At 36.8% G+C, this 16,721-nt stretch overlaps 4 protein-coding genes across 4 annotated transcripts; 1 reads left to right on the top strand and 3 right to left on the bottom strand.

Annotated features, from left to right (window-relative positions):
• Positions 1-1,957: 1,957 nt before the first annotated feature.
• Positions 1,958-3,136, bottom strand: LOC131014785 (zinc finger protein ZAT5-like). Its single transcript, XM_057942872.1, has one exon. It carries the CDS (start codon positions 2,934-2,936, stop codon positions 2,217-2,219), a length of 720 nt encoding a protein of 239 aa, XP_057798855.1. The 5' UTR covers positions 2,937-3,136; the 3' UTR covers positions 1,958-2,216.
• Positions 3,137-3,949: 813 nt separating this feature from the next.
• LOC131014786 (pullulanase 1, chloroplastic-like) lies at positions 3,950-8,431 on the bottom strand. The gene is made up of 16 exons (XM_057942873.1): positions 8,295-8,431; positions 8,097-8,147; positions 7,597-7,667; positions 7,371-7,463; positions 6,897-6,987; positions 6,672-6,743; positions 6,326-6,382; positions 5,960-6,028; positions 5,747-5,803; positions 5,590-5,664; positions 5,324-5,412; positions 5,069-5,146; positions 4,800-4,938; positions 4,560-4,669; positions 4,377-4,476; positions 3,950-4,293 (listed from the first exon to the last, which is right to left on the bottom strand). The coding sequence occupies exons 1-16, from the start codon at positions 8,346-8,348 to the stop codon at positions 4,183-4,185; spliced, it is 1,317 nt and encodes a 438-aa protein (XP_057798856.1). The 5' UTR covers positions 8,349-8,431; the 3' UTR covers positions 3,950-4,182.
• A 37-nt stretch (positions 8,432-8,468) lies between these two features.
• LOC131019066 (monocopper oxidase-like protein SKU5) lies at positions 8,469-11,327 on the top strand. Its single transcript, XM_057947746.1, has 6 exons — positions 8,469-8,486; positions 8,570-8,693; positions 8,777-9,140; positions 9,229-9,600; positions 9,677-9,933; positions 11,073-11,327. Exons 1-6 carry the CDS (start codon positions 8,469-8,471, stop codon positions 11,135-11,137), a joined length of 1,200 nt encoding a protein of 399 aa, XP_057803729.1. The 3' UTR covers positions 11,138-11,327.
• Positions 11,328-14,752: 3,425 nt separating this feature from the next.
• Positions 14,753-15,606, bottom strand: LOC131014787 (zinc finger protein ZAT5-like). Its single transcript, XM_057942874.1, has one exon. The coding sequence runs from the start codon at positions 15,496-15,498 to the stop codon at positions 14,779-14,781; it is 720 nt and encodes a 239-aa protein (XP_057798857.1). The 5' UTR covers positions 15,499-15,606; the 3' UTR covers positions 14,753-14,778.
• Positions 15,607-16,721: the final 1,115 nt, after the last annotated feature.

The raw sequence follows: 16,721 nt of genomic DNA on the forward strand, positions 1-16,721 counted from the left end.
TGGGGATCGAAGGCTGCGCTTTTTGATGCGTTTAAGGTTTCTAAAACTCACATTTCGGAATCCTTCTGGTCAGCGAGGTCCGATGCTATTTATCTCAGAGATAATGTCGGAAATCAGAGGAGAGTTGATTGGAAAAATTAATTAAGAGATGTGGATAATTGCGTTTTGCTGTGAATCAAATATGAATTCAGTTTGATTGTGATTTTTGTGACCGAAATGATGAGTCTATTTTTATGTTTGATACTACTATTTTCTTGAAGCATTGATTACTATTACTATTTAAACTAGGAGTATTAACTAGCAGCTAGCCGTTGTCGATGAACTCGAAATATAGACTTGATTTTAATTTTATTTGAGTGACAAAACTTATTTTTTTTATTGGATAAATAAATAATTTAAAAATTAAATAACAGTAGATTTAAATATGAGTTTTTTTAGGCTCAGATATTAACCACCGTATCATTATTACATGCTAACACACATACAAAAAAGTCAGCACACATGACAATTTATAATGTGTGATATTGCCATTGTCATCTTGCATCTAATGACTATTAGGGTAAATATTATTTTTTGGCATATCGATCGAGCGGTTTTTTATGAAAATATCTCACTTTGAAGTTAATTATAAAATAATATACATCGTTTCATTTTTTTTTCTGACATGCAAAAATAATTTTGTGACTGATAATTGACGTGTTTTGGTGATCAGTCATATTGTCAATACACGTGAAATAATAAATAAATAAATCCACATAAAAGAAAAATGCACGCAGATTCAAAATAAACAACACGTTTCTTATAACACATGGAGAAACAAAAAATTGCAAGATTAATTAAGGGTTTAGGGGGCGGGGGGGGGGGGGGGGGGGGGGGGGGCAAAGAAGACCAACATAAATCAACATAAAACATAAAAAATTGCCGTTTCTAAGCCATTAACAAATAGATATATAATTGTGTAAATAAAACTCCAAACCATGGCCTCAAACTAAATTGCCCAGGCTGGATACTCACAAATTGCTGGTTTTAAGCTTTATTTTGTGTTATATTGCATGAGCAAACCATGGTGTTTCAAATTAGATCCTTACATCAAACAAAATTTTCTACCACCAAAATTTACAGTTTGTTGGAATTAAAATACAATAATTTTATCAATTTTGGTTTTATTTATTTATTTAATTATTTGTCTTTCTGAGTTAGGTGATCGGGAGAATTGAGATTCGTAGGCACTAGAGTTATGCAACAAAATTTATATATAGTTTTGTGTGAATTTTGATTTTATTTATTTATCTTTTTGAGTTTGGTAACGGGGGAAATGAGATTCATAGACACTCTTGTTATTCATCTTCATAATGGGCCGGGGGAGCTGTATTTTAATTCAGGTGTGTAATATTTGGTGGTAGAAAAAATAGTTGAAAGATGGAAACATTGACCACATTAATATTCTTAAATGATCCTAATTAACCACTAATTAACCAGGGCGTGAAAGAATTCCAGCTTCTAATTAAAAGTCAACTGGGGGAACTACAAACAAAATGAAATAAAACATTTATGTATATATGTCCTAAATTAAAGGCAAAGATTTATACTCCGATCCAGTGAAGCAAACTCCTGTTTGGACATTAAGAAAAGAATATAAAAGTACAAAATTAGTTAGCTCTACCAACCTTGAACAAAAACTTATACTACATTTTATGTACAAGCAGATCAAGCTAGAATTTGTACTTTTTTTCATCTGACCTGCGTAGTTGGGAACATGTCAAGGAAGACACACCAAATTGTTACATAATTTAAAGCAATATATCATTTAAAAAAGATAACGATGATATTTTACAGCTGCAGAACATTGAATACCAGAAAAGAAAATTTACAGAAGAGGATTGAATATCAATACTGTATTTTATATACCATATTCTACATGTGCATTTCCCCCTAAAACGAAATTAAAGAAGATATGTAGAATTCAAATACTCTCCAACTTAATCCTCATATATTATAATTATGAGATGGAATAAAAGTGTAAAACAAAGTAAAATGAAACTATTTACAGAATTCAAAGAATGTCATGAGCTACTAGTTTACAAAAAAAAAAAAAAAAGAATTGCAGGAAATATTTTCCTTACAAAAATTGTTATATACAGTGGTGAGTCAAAATGCACAATTGTGGAAGGTGGTCAATACTTTAAAACCTTCCAAAAGTATAATGTGAAAATAAATCAAGGGTGGAGTAGTAATGGTGGAGGAATCCGGTTAGGGCTTCTTTCTCTCTCATCTTCCGGCGCCGGAAGATTGAGATCCAACGACAGCCACTTTCCGGCCTCCACCTCATCAACGCCTCGAGGCGATGGGGCGGCGCCGCCGCGGTGCTTCCTCATGTGGCCGCCGAGGGCCTGGCCGGAAGCGAACTCGGCCCCGCAATAGGAGCACTCGTGGACCCTCGGCGACTTCACTGCGGTGGTGGTGGTGGTCGACACGCTGCTCAGCTGAAGGGAGAGAGAGGTCGGAGAGAATTTGTTCCTCGACGACGACGACGGCGACGTCAAATCCTCCTCGTCGGAGAATATGGCGTACCGCTTCTCGTTTCTAGGCTTCTTGTGGCTGGCGCGGTGGCCGCCCAGGGCCTGAAAGGATGAGAAGGACCTGTTGCACGTCTTGCATGTGTATATGCACGCTCCGCCGCCGCCGTAGGAGGTGGTCGCGGCGTCGCTGCGGCGGTTGTTGTTGAAGTGGCCCCGGGAGAGGAGGATGAGGCACCTGGCGGTGTCGGCTTCCTCCGTCGTGGTACTCTCCTCCGATGAGGCGGCGGCGCGTGGGGGTGGTGTGATGGTGAAGGAAACCGGGGAATTAGGTCTTTCTCTCTTGGTTCGTTTGCCTTTCGTAATGAGGTCCGTATTCAAACACGGCGTCGCCGCTGCCTCTTCCGTCGCGGTCTCCATATATATATATATAACCCGGCCCACCACCGCCGTGTAGAGACTATGTATGTTGGATGCTGGTTTGGCGTTTGTTGATTTCTTTTCTCTCACATTCTAGGGGTGGAGAGAGAGAGGGTGACGAAGCGGAGGAGAAAGAAAGTAGGAGGGAGGTGGGGAGTGGAGGTTGGAGGAAGTTTACACTATAACGTAATTAGTGAATGTGAGAGGTCTTCAAACTCAATTGCCTTTTATATTTATATCAGTAATTCTTGCACTAAATATAGAAATTGAGATAGATATTGGGACTGACTATATTCGAGTAATAAGCTGAGTCAACCGAAATTGCACAAACAAAAACTATAAGTCAACAAAAACCATCAGATATAATTTTCAGTTAAATGTGTGAGTGATATAAATCCCACTATATATTTGCTGTTAGCGTAGAAAATCATTTTTCAACGACATATATATATATTTCCGACAGTTGGTTGTTAATTTGTGAAGTCCATTCTTTCCACTGAGGGAATTTATTTGAACGTCTTTCATTTCATAGTGACATTAATATTCCATACTATATCTTAATTAACTTTTTATTTCAATTCATCATGTGCAGAATGGCCTTGTATTGCAATGTCAGACGAATAATCGGTGGTAGTATACTAACCATTTAATTTCTTTAATTTTTATATGTATTATATATACAATGATGCATCTTTTACATAATTATGTTATTATTAATGGTGATTACTTCAGCATTTTCGAATGTACTATACATAATAGATCGCTATGTTAAAATTCAGATCAGCATATAATATCTAAAATTAGATTCAATATACAACAAGAAAATGACTCCATATGTATGATAGAGTTGAAATTGAGTACAAATAGAATGAAGGATTTAGACTACCATTTCTTGTAACACCACTTTCTATGTTTCTCCCGATATTCAATTTATTAATATTGTTGTACCATAGAAGCCATACATTTCTAAACAACCATAAAAAATGTTCATTTTTATTTCACCCGTACTCGGGTTTTGGTAATTATTATTAAAATATTGACTGAACCAGTTTGATCCAATATTGATGAGGTCGAATCCATGTTCCAAAAAACCTCCTATTTCACATACAGATGAAAAAAGAAAGTTAGAAATGTCTACAACACATGAATCATCAATGCAAATTTAGAGGCATCTTTGAGGTACATACAAAACCAAGCATTGGATTTGATAACACTGTGAGCCTCTTGACATGTAGTGTCTGGTCTCTCAGGTCGCTCGACGTTCGACGAAAACGGCAGTCGTCCGAAGGGGTATTCTGAAAGATCCGGAGGGCGAGTCATATGTCGACTCATTGACAACATGATCACTTGAATCCACCTGGACAAGATCACAGCATTACACAAGCGCAGATGACTGTACATGTGTGTGAAAAGTGGTGAAAGAAGAGGGCAGATAGGAACCTGTACTGGGTGTAGTTGTAGAGCTTTTCCCCTTAGAGATGGGCTGGTAAACGTGACATCCGTAGGGCACGCGTTGATTAGAACAACGATGTATGAGTAGCTGCAACCATAGTTCATACATATGTTTCATACAGTTGGCATAAGTTTAAATATTTTGTTTACAAAACTTTTGGCTTTACTAACATGGGATCTAATTGAGAAAGTCCAGGAACTCCCGCGTGGCCATCCTCGAGGCTCATGACAATCACACCGGGGATTGATGATGAACCCGTGTTATGAAATCGTACTCTTTTCTGAATGAAGTCAAACTTAAATGAGTGCACTGACCGGAGTCTTAGTTCTAGAATCTTGATGATAAGAAATGAGGAATCTATCTTCTAATTTCAAAGAAAGAAATGCACAAAAAGTTAACTTTCTAATAACCTGGATTGCATTTGCTGTGTGCAGACGGAAAAGTGGGGAAGAGTATCTGATTTTAATAAGGCTACAAAAGTTGTCAAGCGCTGCAATGATGTGATTTCTTTGAGGCTTGAATGCTGGATCTGCCAGTCTGATTTTCATTCTGTGGAAGACAGGAAAATATGTCAAATCGGAGAAGAGAAATATATCGCATAGTGATATAGAACTTCAATACTAAAAATTGATCCAATGCTAATAGTTACCAATACAGGATTAAGAGAAATTATGCTTACAGTGGCCAATTTCGCTCGTTCTTTTCTTTTGGAGGAAGGCCAACACCCCAGTTATTAGAGTTGTAGCTGAAATCTAACCTGAATGAAGAATTTGGAGAGTTGTAGGGTTTTCAAGAATTTACAACTTGAAAGAAGTCAACTTATTGCGCCTTATCGGCAACTCTAGTAAGCTATAGTTCCATCAATTATTCGATGCTTTTGCTGAATCTAACAGTAGCGCTACGATTTGTATGTAATTAAGTACCTCCAACTTACCTGTTGAACCAATCGCCTGAATTATATGAGTCACGATCTAATGATTTTGAACGCAGAATTTCATCGCCAGCATGAAAGAAAGGTATTCCCTACAAATAATGAAATAAGTACACTTAAATACATGTTTAGCGGAAATTCCATAACTTACTGAGAAAAATCAAGTTTTTAACTATACCATTTTCAGTTATGACAATGGAGGTAAACAAAATTCTCGATCCAACGTGAAATATTAAGGCACTGTTAATATAGTAACTCAAAGTCAAAACCTGGGAAAGTGCTACGATGCTGGTTGCCAAATGGTTCATCCTACATCTTGCATCCAAAGAGATGTTTACGGGAGTCTATACATAATAAGAATAGCATTAATTAAATACTATGCATCAGCAGGATTTACGGTGCAAACAGTGAAAGAGAGAGGGTTACCTTCAAACTGACAATGTCGAACAACGTCTCATTATCATGAGCAGAGACATAATTAACCTAATTCCATAAGATTTAACAATAGTCAAAGATATGAGCTGCTTAGTATCCAATAAGGGCACTGGCATACATAAGACTTTTAAAGACTGACAGAAAGCTTGCATATTGAGCAACTGCCCTTTATAAATAGATTTTCTGTAGAATGGCAGCCCTTACTGTTTCTATGGGGGATGAAGCATATGCAACAGGTACACCATCATGCATTGAAACTTCACATCCTTTAACCTGCTTGGAGGGAAGAGATAAAGAAACCATGATCTTATATAGATTATGGCAACATGTTGGCAGATCTGACATATTCTTGATAATAAAGCACCACTGATTTTAGCAATAAATTTTCTGTGTGATTTTCGTGAAGTACATAGTTTATGTAAGAGAAGGTGTTCCTGCCATACTTCTTAAGAGGCAATTTTGTTAATATTCTTATAATAAAGCTTCGAAATTACTGGAAATATTGGGATTGTATCTGGCTTATATATAAATAAAAATTGACGGAGCGATAGTTTATGAGAATGTGTTTACCTCCTGTCCCTCATGGTTGGTAAGAACATAATCCTTCAGGTTAGCAGCCATCCCAACCTACCTTGCAGAAAGATGATGCTGGATGAGTTACAAAATAATTTTTAGCAGAAGAATATGAGTACTAACATTATCATTCCCTTGAAGCCCATCTGACACGAGGAATATGACTAAGCTAAGAAAGTGCAAGTTACTGTCACAGTCCTAAAAAAATTGAATACCAAAAGGTTGCCATTTTTCCAATCATAATCGATTTCAACTAGGAATCTAGACCACAGTTTGTTAATGAATTAATTTGTTACGTAATAATTCCTGAAAATCTTATAGTAGTATATAATGTTCAAAGTACCTGAATGTGATCCTTAGATACAGCAAGCATATGTTTCACTGTAGATTTGCTTCCATGGTCATGATCGTTGGGCTGAAGAAGTAGAAGATTAGTACAGAAGATACTTAAGAAAAGGTGTGTTGGCAACTTTTGATGAGAAGAATGAGGAGTGAGTAAAATTATTATTGAATTGAGAAAGATAACTGCTAGATAATTGGAGGTCAATGGACTCCAAAATGGGATTACCTCAACCGACAAACCTGTTGCAAAACCTTGTTGAAGTAGAGGTCCAAAAGGAGATCCACCAAGCACTGCATCCCGAATCCGGTCATTGAAGCTGAAGTCATGTTTTACAGTTATTTGTTTGTCTAGACACAATTCAAATTCCAACTCAGGTATATATTATTGTATCTGCCTCTTTTATTGTTGAAAACATCAGCATAAGTTCTGTATAGCTATGATCCTTCTCTTAATAGAGGATTATATCAGGAATCAGCATATCTGGTTAAGGTAGCATCAGTTGAACAAATAAGGTTCCAAGAGTACCATTGACCGGAAAAATCTCTTGGAGACCATTTTATGTGCTCCATTTATGACGTAAAAGAGTGATATAGGAAGTAATAATTCACATATGATTCACGATCTTCTTGTTAGGGAATTTTTAGTTTAAGAAATTGATGTTAACATCCGTAACTCTACATGGCAAGTAAGAAATTGTACCTTCCAATTCCAGTTCCACAAATGTTGAATTGGGATGCATTTACGCCACGCCCATTTTCAGCCACTTCCCCAAAGTTCCATCCTTCACCATATCTAATAATGAAACAGGCTACTGCGATTAGTTATACTATTATAAACTTACAAATCATAGAATACTACATTAGAGCACAATGATGAAGGAAGTACGAAAGAAAAAAAGAATAAAAAACAATTCAGTCCATCATACATGTAGATGCTAGAGCCTTCTACTCCATCATTTTCTTTCGTTAAATTTTGAAGCATACTTCTAGCCTTTACCTGCAGGCAATAAGCAGGTTCAAAACTTTAAAAAGAAGAAGAGGAGGAGGAGGAAGAAGACAACATCTTTCATTATTATTAACTTCCTTCAGATTAAATCAACTAGCACATATCTCAATAAAAATAAATGAATTCCACTACACTATAGAAATCCAGATAAAAAGCCTATTGACAGCCGCTACTTTACTTTTCTATTTTTTCACATGAAAATCAATCACCATATTGAAATACTAGCAAATATTTTAGCAGTATAAATATCTCACAAGATTTTGAATGCATAAACAGTGCACAGCTAGCAAACATGTGTTTCTGAGTTTGTTTATCATGGAATAGTTTGAAATCCTTGATATCTTGTGAAAAATTGTGGCCTGGAATGAATGTTAAAGCAAAGTTTCACAAGAGAAAATATTTCGTGAATGCAGCCCATACCATTGTACGCTTCATTATATGACCCATGAGGTCAAAACGAAATCCATCAACCTGCAATACAGATAATCAGAGAAATTCATTTGGGCCATATCAAAATAAATTTTAATAGGCACACCTAACCATGTCTATGAGTCCATAATTAGATCCTTAAATTAATGAATGATTCTTGCAGTATGAGAGAGTCAATTGAAATAGCACCTTGTAATTTGTAGCCCAGTGCAACAGATCATCGATAATCAACCGTTCAACCATGTAATGTTCACTAGCTGTATTGTTTGCACATGTACTATGCTCGATGAAGCCATCAAGATTCCTTCGGATGTAGTAACCTGGAACAATCTGCAATTAACTTCGTGTTACGCATATAGATGGATGGAGGAATACTACAAGGTAACACTCTGCAGACATCTGTTCTTGTCGACTGTCCTTAATTTTCTTGACCTTGTGTTTGATTTTATGCATTTTGATGGCAGAATGCTCGGATAATGATACAAGAAAACACAAATCAAATGTTCCCTAGTGTCATTTTGATGAATGGGAAGGGGCCTTATGGCAGTCTTGGTTCCACATTGTATGAGTCTTTCAATGTCACAAAAGGTGAATGAGTTGTCCCATTCTTCAAGCTTTTTTCTCTGGAGTTCTTGATCTTGAATCGTATTCGTGGTGGTTGTTATATGCAGGGAAGACCTACCGGTTTAGGATCTCAAACGTCGGGACTCAGTTTAGCTTCAACTTGAGGTTTCAGAAGCATCAGATGGTTCTTGTGGAGACAGAAGGCTCCTATACGGACCAGATCGCGTTGGATTCTCTGGATGTGCACGTTGGCCAGTCGTACTCAGTTCTTGTCACTGCGGATCAAGATGAGGCCGACTACTATGTCGTGGCCACCCCAAAATTTTACAAGTTTGATGCATCCAATAGCTCGCTTGTTGCCAAAGGGATACTTCATTACATGAACTCTGCTTCAGCTGTCCAAGGCCCCATCCCAGATGGCCCCGATCCCTTCGATTTGGATTTTTCGATCAATCAAGCTAAATCCATAAGGTAAGCAATCACATTGTATCCTAGTATGTTGCTACATTGTATCCTAGTATGTTGCTTTCGACTTATGATTGTATTTTTGCAAGTGAAGATGGAATCTGACAGCTGGTGCTGCGAGGCCTAATCCACAAGGCACGTTCAACGTGTCGAATGTAACGCTGTCTCAGACATTCGTCCTCCATGGATCGAGAGCTTTGATCAATGACGTCCGGAGCTATGTTGTGAACAATGTGTCTTATCTCACTCCCAACACTCCCCTCAAGCTTGCTGATTACTTCAGAAATGGCTCCGGTGTGTACCAGCTCGACAAATTCCCTACCCAGTCGATCAGTGGTGCGGCGGTCTACGGAGTTTCGGTGGTGACGGGGGTGCATAAGGGGTGGCTGGAGATTGTGTTCAAGAATGAGCTTGAAGATGAGATTGATTCTTGGCATTTAGATGGCTTTGGATTTTTTGTTGTGGGGTGAGTGAGGTCTTTTTTTTATGGTTGTTATACTAGTTAAATGTTTTGATGGGATTTGTTGAAACTATGATTGTAGATTTGGTGGGGGGGAGTGGACAGTAGATTCCCGCGCCACGTATAATTTATACGATCCGGTTGTTCGTTCGACTGTGCAAGTGTATCCAGGCGGATGGAGTGCTGTGTATGTGTTTCTTGACAACCCTGGGATGTGGAACTTGAGATCCCAGAACTTGGTGCATTGGTACATGGGGCAGGAGATCTATATTAGGGTTCACAACGACGACCCCAACCCCGCCAAGGAGCGCCCGCCCCCTCAGAACCTTCTCGTATGCGGTGAGCGCTCTAGCCTTTTTTTTAAAAGAGGATCAATAATAATTTTGCATTTCTTTTCTGGTGATTCGAGCCCTCAACTTATTGGTTGGAGAGGAGCTGCACTTCGTTGTTGGCGAGTGCTCTACCCTTGACTATTAATTAGAGGTGTCAAAATAGACATGTTTTTTAAGGCATGATATAGAGGGTGTTTGGCTAGCTTAGAATCTCTTTAAAATAATTTATAAGTTCCTTCAATATTTGACAAAATAAGCTATTAAACAAACAACTTATAAGCTCCCTAAAAAATAAGTTAATTTGCTCCAATTTATTATTTTAAAATCTTATACACTAATCATTTTGCAAATATTATTCAATCATAATTTGTTATTTCCATCATATATCTTTCCAAGTTCATCTCTCTCTATTGTTATTTTTCTAGCAAAACTTTTGTTTCTTTACAAAATTCACTCTAGCTTATAAATTTAATTATACAAACATTTTCACCTCTCATAAACTCTTGATAAACTATATAGGCTCAACATCTTATAAGCTATTAGAGCACCCGCATCGCGGGTGCTCGAGTGAGTACTCGAACTCACTCGAGGAGAGGAGTGGCTTCGAGGAGTGCAATGCGGGGGGGAGGTCCTCGAGGAGTACCCGAGTTATCGGGTATTCTCGAGTGATTTTCTTTTTTTTTTTTTCTTTTTTTTTAATTTTCTTCTTCTCTTTAAAAATTTCTCTCTCCTCTTTAAAAACTAAAAAAATCAAGTAGGCTATCAAGGAACCCCAATGCAGCACTACCTACTCAATAACACAACCACTATCAAATAGGCTATCAAGTAGGCTATCAAGGAACCCCCAATGCGGATGCTCTTAGAGATTATAAACTCTTTGAAATAAGCTTAGCCAAACACCACCCTCGCAATTTGATCCTTTACCTGCCCAAATTCTTTCTTCGGCCCTCGGGTTTGGTCTGCATAGGCCATGGCCGGCCCAAAATAGCTTGCAGTAACATTGGGCCTACGCATGTCGTGATACAATTAAGCCCAGTATTGTTTGAATCTCCATTGGGCCTGATGGGCTCGGGTTGAGTTGGCCCGGCCCGGCAGTTTGCCTTAATTGTTGCTTGTATGAAGCGAGCTTTGGTTGGATTGTTACAGGAGTGGTGGATGATGATGTTGCTTTTACACCTGCACCTGCACCGGCTCCACAGGAAGGGTGGTGAGGGAGATCCCTACCTATTTATTTTTCTTTTATTCGATTTTTTCCCCCTTTTTTATTTTCTTGTTTTAGACTCATCTATCTATATTGTGACAATGAAATCAGTGATTCTTTATTACGACGTGTAAAATGTAAAATTGAAAGTTAGCCTCGAATTTACATCAATAATGAAGACAAGTGTCTTTTCTTTTCTATTTCACATGTATTTACACATATCTTATTGCTTCTAATTAAGAACCACAATGACTAAGCATTGCCGAGAATCCCGTAGGCCATATCGAATATATATATAAGAGAGAGGGAATTCAACTACGAGAAATAAGAATAATGAATAAATTAATAAAATTTATTAATAAGTTAATATAATACATAAATAGTCATTTTCACTTGTGTTTGAATTTTAGAAAGATCAAAAATTTCATAATATTAATTGAATAAGACTATTTGTGTATTACATTGATTTATTTGTAATTTTCATTTCTCACTAAAGATACTAAAGATAACAATAACGAATAAATCAACAAAAAAGTAGTATGACTTAAAAATCTATTTGTTCATTAGTAGTATGACTTAAAAAAGTAGTCCAAATTTTTTTTTTTGAGAACAGTAGTCCAAAAATTTAGAAGTGCTAGTGTGGACATTTTGATTAAAACTGTAAACTTGATCAATATTTGTTCATTCTTTAGCTATATATTAAAAAAAAAAAAACATTTCCTATATTATAGTATTGACTACAAATATCTTTTAACAATGTTATATATAGGGAGTGGTTCAATTGAGAAGCTCAAATGTGTTGAGAAGTTGAGAAGCAATGTAATAGATGAACATGTTAATACATTTTGATGAACATGGTAATTAGACCCTAGATTAATAAATTCTTTGAACATACCAAATATAACTGACGAACATACAAATCTATTTAATTTGTTAAAAAATACGTCACCGACAAGGATCGAACCCCAGATCAAACTCGTGTTCATAAAAACTAATTGGCATGTTCATCTATTAGATTGCTTCTCAACTTCTCAACACATTTGAGCTTCTCAATATAACCTAACCCGTTATATATATTTATATATCTTCTGAAAGGTGATGCAATGAATGTTGAAAGGAGAGTATTTTATGGCTATATTTTGGCAATTACCAATTAATTAATCACTCAAAATTCTAAAAATCTCAATATATTTCAAATTGTTCTGTAATCTGATTGTGTTTTGTCATTCATATGCCTATAAATTAAGCGACTCTGCAATCATAAAAAAATATGTAAAGTTAAAATGAGAGACAGCATGAGCATAATTAAAATTCTTATTCTCTTTGTCTCTCTACAACTCCTCTCTCCCGAAGAAGTTGTGAGTGGATGTTCTACCACAGAACAACAAACAGTTTATATAATCAACACGCTCCCCGTGGGCGACAAATCCCCACCGTTAAAGGTGCATTGTAAATTCGACGGTCGGGATCTCGTAGATGGCACACTTTATCACGATCAAGATTTTCATTGGAATTTCTGCGATGATTCCGACGGTAAGATATTGTTCTGCCTTCTTCAATGGGGATCAAAGGCTGCGCTTTTTGATGCGTTTAAGGTTTCTAAAACTCACATTTCGGAATCCTTCTGGTCAGCGAGGTCCGATGCTATTTATCTCAGAGATAATGTCGGAAATCAGAGGAGAGTTGATTGGAAAAATTAATTAAGAGATGTAGATAATTGCGTTTTGCTGTGAATAAAATATGATTCAGTTTGATTGTGATTTTTGTGACCGAAATGATGAGTCTATTTTTATGTTTGATACTACTATTTTCTTGAAGCATTGATTACTATTACTATTTAAACTAGGAGTATTAACTAGCAGCTAGCCGTTGTCGATGAACTCGAAATATAGAATTGATTAATTTTATTTGAGTGACAAAACTTATTTCTTTTATTGGATAAATAAATAATTTAAAAATTAAATAACAGTAGATTTAAATATGAATTTTTTAGACTCGGATATTAACCACCGTATCATTAACACACGTACAAAAAAGTCAACACACATGACAATTTATAATGTGTGATATTGTCATCTTGCATCTAATGAGTATTAGGGTAAATATTATTTTTTTTTGGCATATCAGCGTTTTTTTTCAAAAATATCTTACTTTAAAGTTAATTATAAAACAATATACATCGTTTCACTTTTTTTTTGTGGCAAGCAAAATAAATTTTGTGACTGAAATTAAATTGACGTGTTTTGGTGATCAGTCATATTGTCAATACACGTGAAATAATAAATAAATAAATCCACATAAAAGAAAAATGCACGCAGATTCAAAATAAACAACACGTTTCTTATAACACATGGAGAAACAAAAAATTGCAAGATTAATTAAGGGTTTAGGGGAGGCAAAGCACACCAACATATAAATCAACATAAAACATATATAAAAAATTGCCATTTCTAAGCCATTAACAAATAGAATTACCCTATATATAATTGTGTAAATAAAGCTCCAAACCATGGCCTCAAACTAAATTGGCCAGGCTGGTCCATACTCACAAATTGCTGGTTTTAAGCTTTATTTTGTGTTATATTGCATGAGCAAACCATGGTGTTTCAAATTAGATCCTTACATCAAACAAAATTTTCTACCACCAAAATTTACAGTTTGTTGGAATTAAAATACAATAATTTTATCAATTTTGGTTTTATTTATTTATTTATTTGTCTTTCTGAGTTAGGTGATCGGGAGAATTGAGATTCGTAGGCACTAGAGTTATGCAACAAAATTTATATATGGTTTTGTGTGAATTTTGATTTTATTTATTTATCTTTCTGAGTTATGTAACGGGGGAAATGAGATTCATATAGACACTCTTGTTATTCATCTTCATAATGGGCCGGGGGAGCTGTATTTTAATTCAGGTGTGTAATATTTGGTGGTAGAAAAAATAGAAAGATGGAAACATTGACCACATTAATATTCCAATTTCCACATATATAGAGAGGCAAAACAATTATATCATCTTAATTCTTAAATGATCCTAATTAACCACTAATTAACCAGGGAGTGAAAGAATTCCAGCTTCTAAAAGTTAACTGGGGGAACTACAAACAAAATGAAATAAAACATATATGTATATATGTCCTAAATTAAAGGCAAAGATTTATACTCCGATTCAGTGAAGCAAACTCCTGTTTGGACATTAAGAAAAGAATATAAAAGTACAAAATTAGTTAGCTCTACCAACCTTGAACAAAAACGTACTACAATATTTTATGTATCAAGCTAGAATTTTGTATTTTTTTTCATGTGACCTGCGTATGTCAAGGAAGACACACCAAATTGTTACATAATTTAAAGCAATATATCATTTAAAAAAGATAACGATGATATTTTACAGCTGCAGAACATTGAATACCAGAAAAGAAAATTTACAGAAGAGGATTGAATATCAATACTGTATTTTATATACCATAGTTAATTAGTTTACATGGAGAGTCGATCGACCACATATTCTACATGTGCACTTCCCCCTAAAACGAAATTAAAGAAGATATGTAGAATTCAAATACTCTCCAACTTAATCCTCATATATTATAATTATGAGATGGAATAAAAGTGTAAAAAAACCTTCCAAAAGTATAATGTGAAAATAAATCAAGGGTGGAGTAGTAATGGTGGAGGAATCCGGTTAGGGCTTCTTTCTCTCTCATCTTCCGGCACCGGAAGATTGAGATCCAACGACAGCCACTTTCCGGCCTCCACCTCATCAACGCCTCGAGGCGATGGGGCGGCGGCGCCGCGGTGCTTCCTCATGTGGCCGCCGAGGGCCTGGCCGGAAGCGAACTCGGCCCCGCAATAGGAGCACTCGTGGACCCTCGGCGACTTCACCGCGGTGGTGGTGGTGGTCGACACGCTGCTCAACTGAAGGGAGAGAGAGGTCGGAGAGAATTTGTTCCTCGACGACGACGACGGCGACGTCAAATCCTCGTCGTCGGAGAATATGGCGTACCGCTTCTCGTTTCTAGGCTTCTTGTGGCTGGCGCGGTGGCCGCCCAGGGCCTGAAAGGATGAGAAGGACCTGTTGCACGTCTTGCATGTGTACATGCACGCGGCGCCGCCGCCGTAGGAGGTGGTCGCGGCGTCGCTGCGGCGGTTGTTGGTGAAGTGGCCCCGGGAGAGGAGGATGAGGCACCTGGCGGTGTCGGCTTCCTCGGTCGTGGTGCTCTCCTCCGATGAGGCGGTGGCGCGTGGGGGTGGTGTGATGGTGAAGGAAACCGGGGAATTAGGTCTTTCTCTCTTGGTTCGTTTGCCTTTCGTAATGAGGTCCGTATTCAAACACGGCGTCGCCGCCGCCTCTTCCGTCGCGGTCTCCATATATATATATCCCGGCCCACCACCGCCGTGTAGAGACTATGTATGTTGGATGCTGTTTTCGCGTTTGTTGATTTCTTTTCTCTCACATTCTAGGGGGGGAGAGAGAGAGGGTGACGAAGCGGAGGAGAAAGAAAGTAGGAGGGAGGTGGGGAGTGGAGGTTGGAGGAAGTTTACACTATAACGTAATTAGTGAATGTGAGAGGTCTTCAAACTCAATTGCCTTTTATATTTATATCAGTAATTCTTGCACTAAATATAGAAATTGAGATAGATATTGGGACTGACTATATTCGAGTAATAAGCTGAGTCAACCGAAATTGCACAAACAAAAACTATAAGTCAACAAAAACCATCAGATATAATTTTCAGTTAAATGTGTGAGTGATATAAATCCCACTATATATTTGCTGTTAGCGTAGAAAATCATTTTTCAACGACATCTATATATTTCCGACAGTTGGTTGTTAATTTGTGAAGTCCATTCTTTCCACTGAGGGAATTTATTTGAACGTCTTTCATTTCATAGTGACATTAATATTCCATACTATATCTTAATTAACTTTTTATTTCCATTCAATCATGTGCAGAATGGCCCTTGAATTTGCAAATGTCAGACGAAATATTCGGTGGTAGTATACTACCAATTTAATTTCTATTAATATTTTGAAGGAATATACACCACCCTTATATATAGATATATATATAGATATTATATATATATATATATTATATAGGGAGAGGTTGCAAATAAGAACCACTAATAAATAAGAACGGAGAACCATTTAAGCCATCGCGATCATCAAGATCGACAGGTGTGGAATGCATCATCTTGTGGGATGGATGCAGGTGCTGGTTCGACTCCTGAAGGGGAGCAAAAAAATTATTTTTTTCGGATGCATTAAATTTGAATAGCGGATGCATTAATTTGTATAGCAGATGCAGTAATTTTAATTGGTTCTTATGTTCTCACGATATTGTGGTTCTCATTATAACCGAACCCTATATATATATATATATATATAGGGTGGTGGTTCTAGAGAGAACTACATTATTTGTGAGAACGGGAGAACCATCAAATCTAATGCATTCACTGTAAAAATTAATGCATTCGCTGTTAAAATTAATGTACTCAAAAAAATAAAAAAAATTGCTCTCTTCAGGATTCGAACCCAGGATCTGCATTCATCCAACAAGATGATACATCCACCGTAGATCTTGATGAT

This window comes from Salvia miltiorrhiza, chromosome 3, assembly GCF_028751815.1.
Source record: "Salvia miltiorrhiza cultivar Shanhuang (shh) chromosome 3, IMPLAD_Smil_shh, whole genome shotgun sequence".
NCBI lineage: Eukaryota > Viridiplantae > Streptophyta > Magnoliopsida > Lamiales > Lamiaceae > Salvia > Salvia miltiorrhiza.

What these genes read in the sequence shown, in the direction of transcription:
- LOC131019066 (XM_057947746.1), top strand. An exon ending in AATCAAGCTAAATCCATAAG is followed by an intron (nt 9,141 to 9,228) that starts GTAAGCAATCAC and finishes TTGCAAGTGAAG; the next exon opens with ATGGAATCTGACAGCTGGTG. An exon ending in TCAGAACCTTCTCGTATGCG is followed by an intron (nt 9,934 to 11,072) that starts GTGAGCGCTCTA and finishes GGATTGTTACAG; the next exon opens with GAGTGGTGGATGATGATGTT.
- LOC131014785 (XM_057942872.1), bottom strand. Translation starts at nt 2,936, where the DNA reads ATGGAGACCGCGACGGAAGAGGCAGCGGCGACGCCGTGTTTGAATACG.
- LOC131014786 (XM_057942873.1), bottom strand. Translation starts at nt 8,348, where the DNA reads ATGGTTGAACGGTTGATTATCGATGATCTGTTGCACTGGGCTACAAAT. An exon ending in GAAGGCTCTAGCATCTACAT is followed by an intron (nt 7,464 to 7,596) that starts GTATGATGGACT and finishes TTTCATTATTAG; the next exon opens with ATATGGTGAAGGATGGAACT. An exon ending in CTTCATCCCCCATAGAAACA is followed by an intron (nt 5,804 to 5,959) that starts GTAAGGGCTGCC and finishes TTATGGAATTAG; the next exon opens with GTTAATTATGTCTCTGCTCA.
- LOC131014787 (XM_057942874.1), bottom strand. Translation starts at nt 15,498, where the DNA reads ATGGAGACCGCGACGGAAGAGGCGGCGGCGACGCCGTGTTTGAATACG.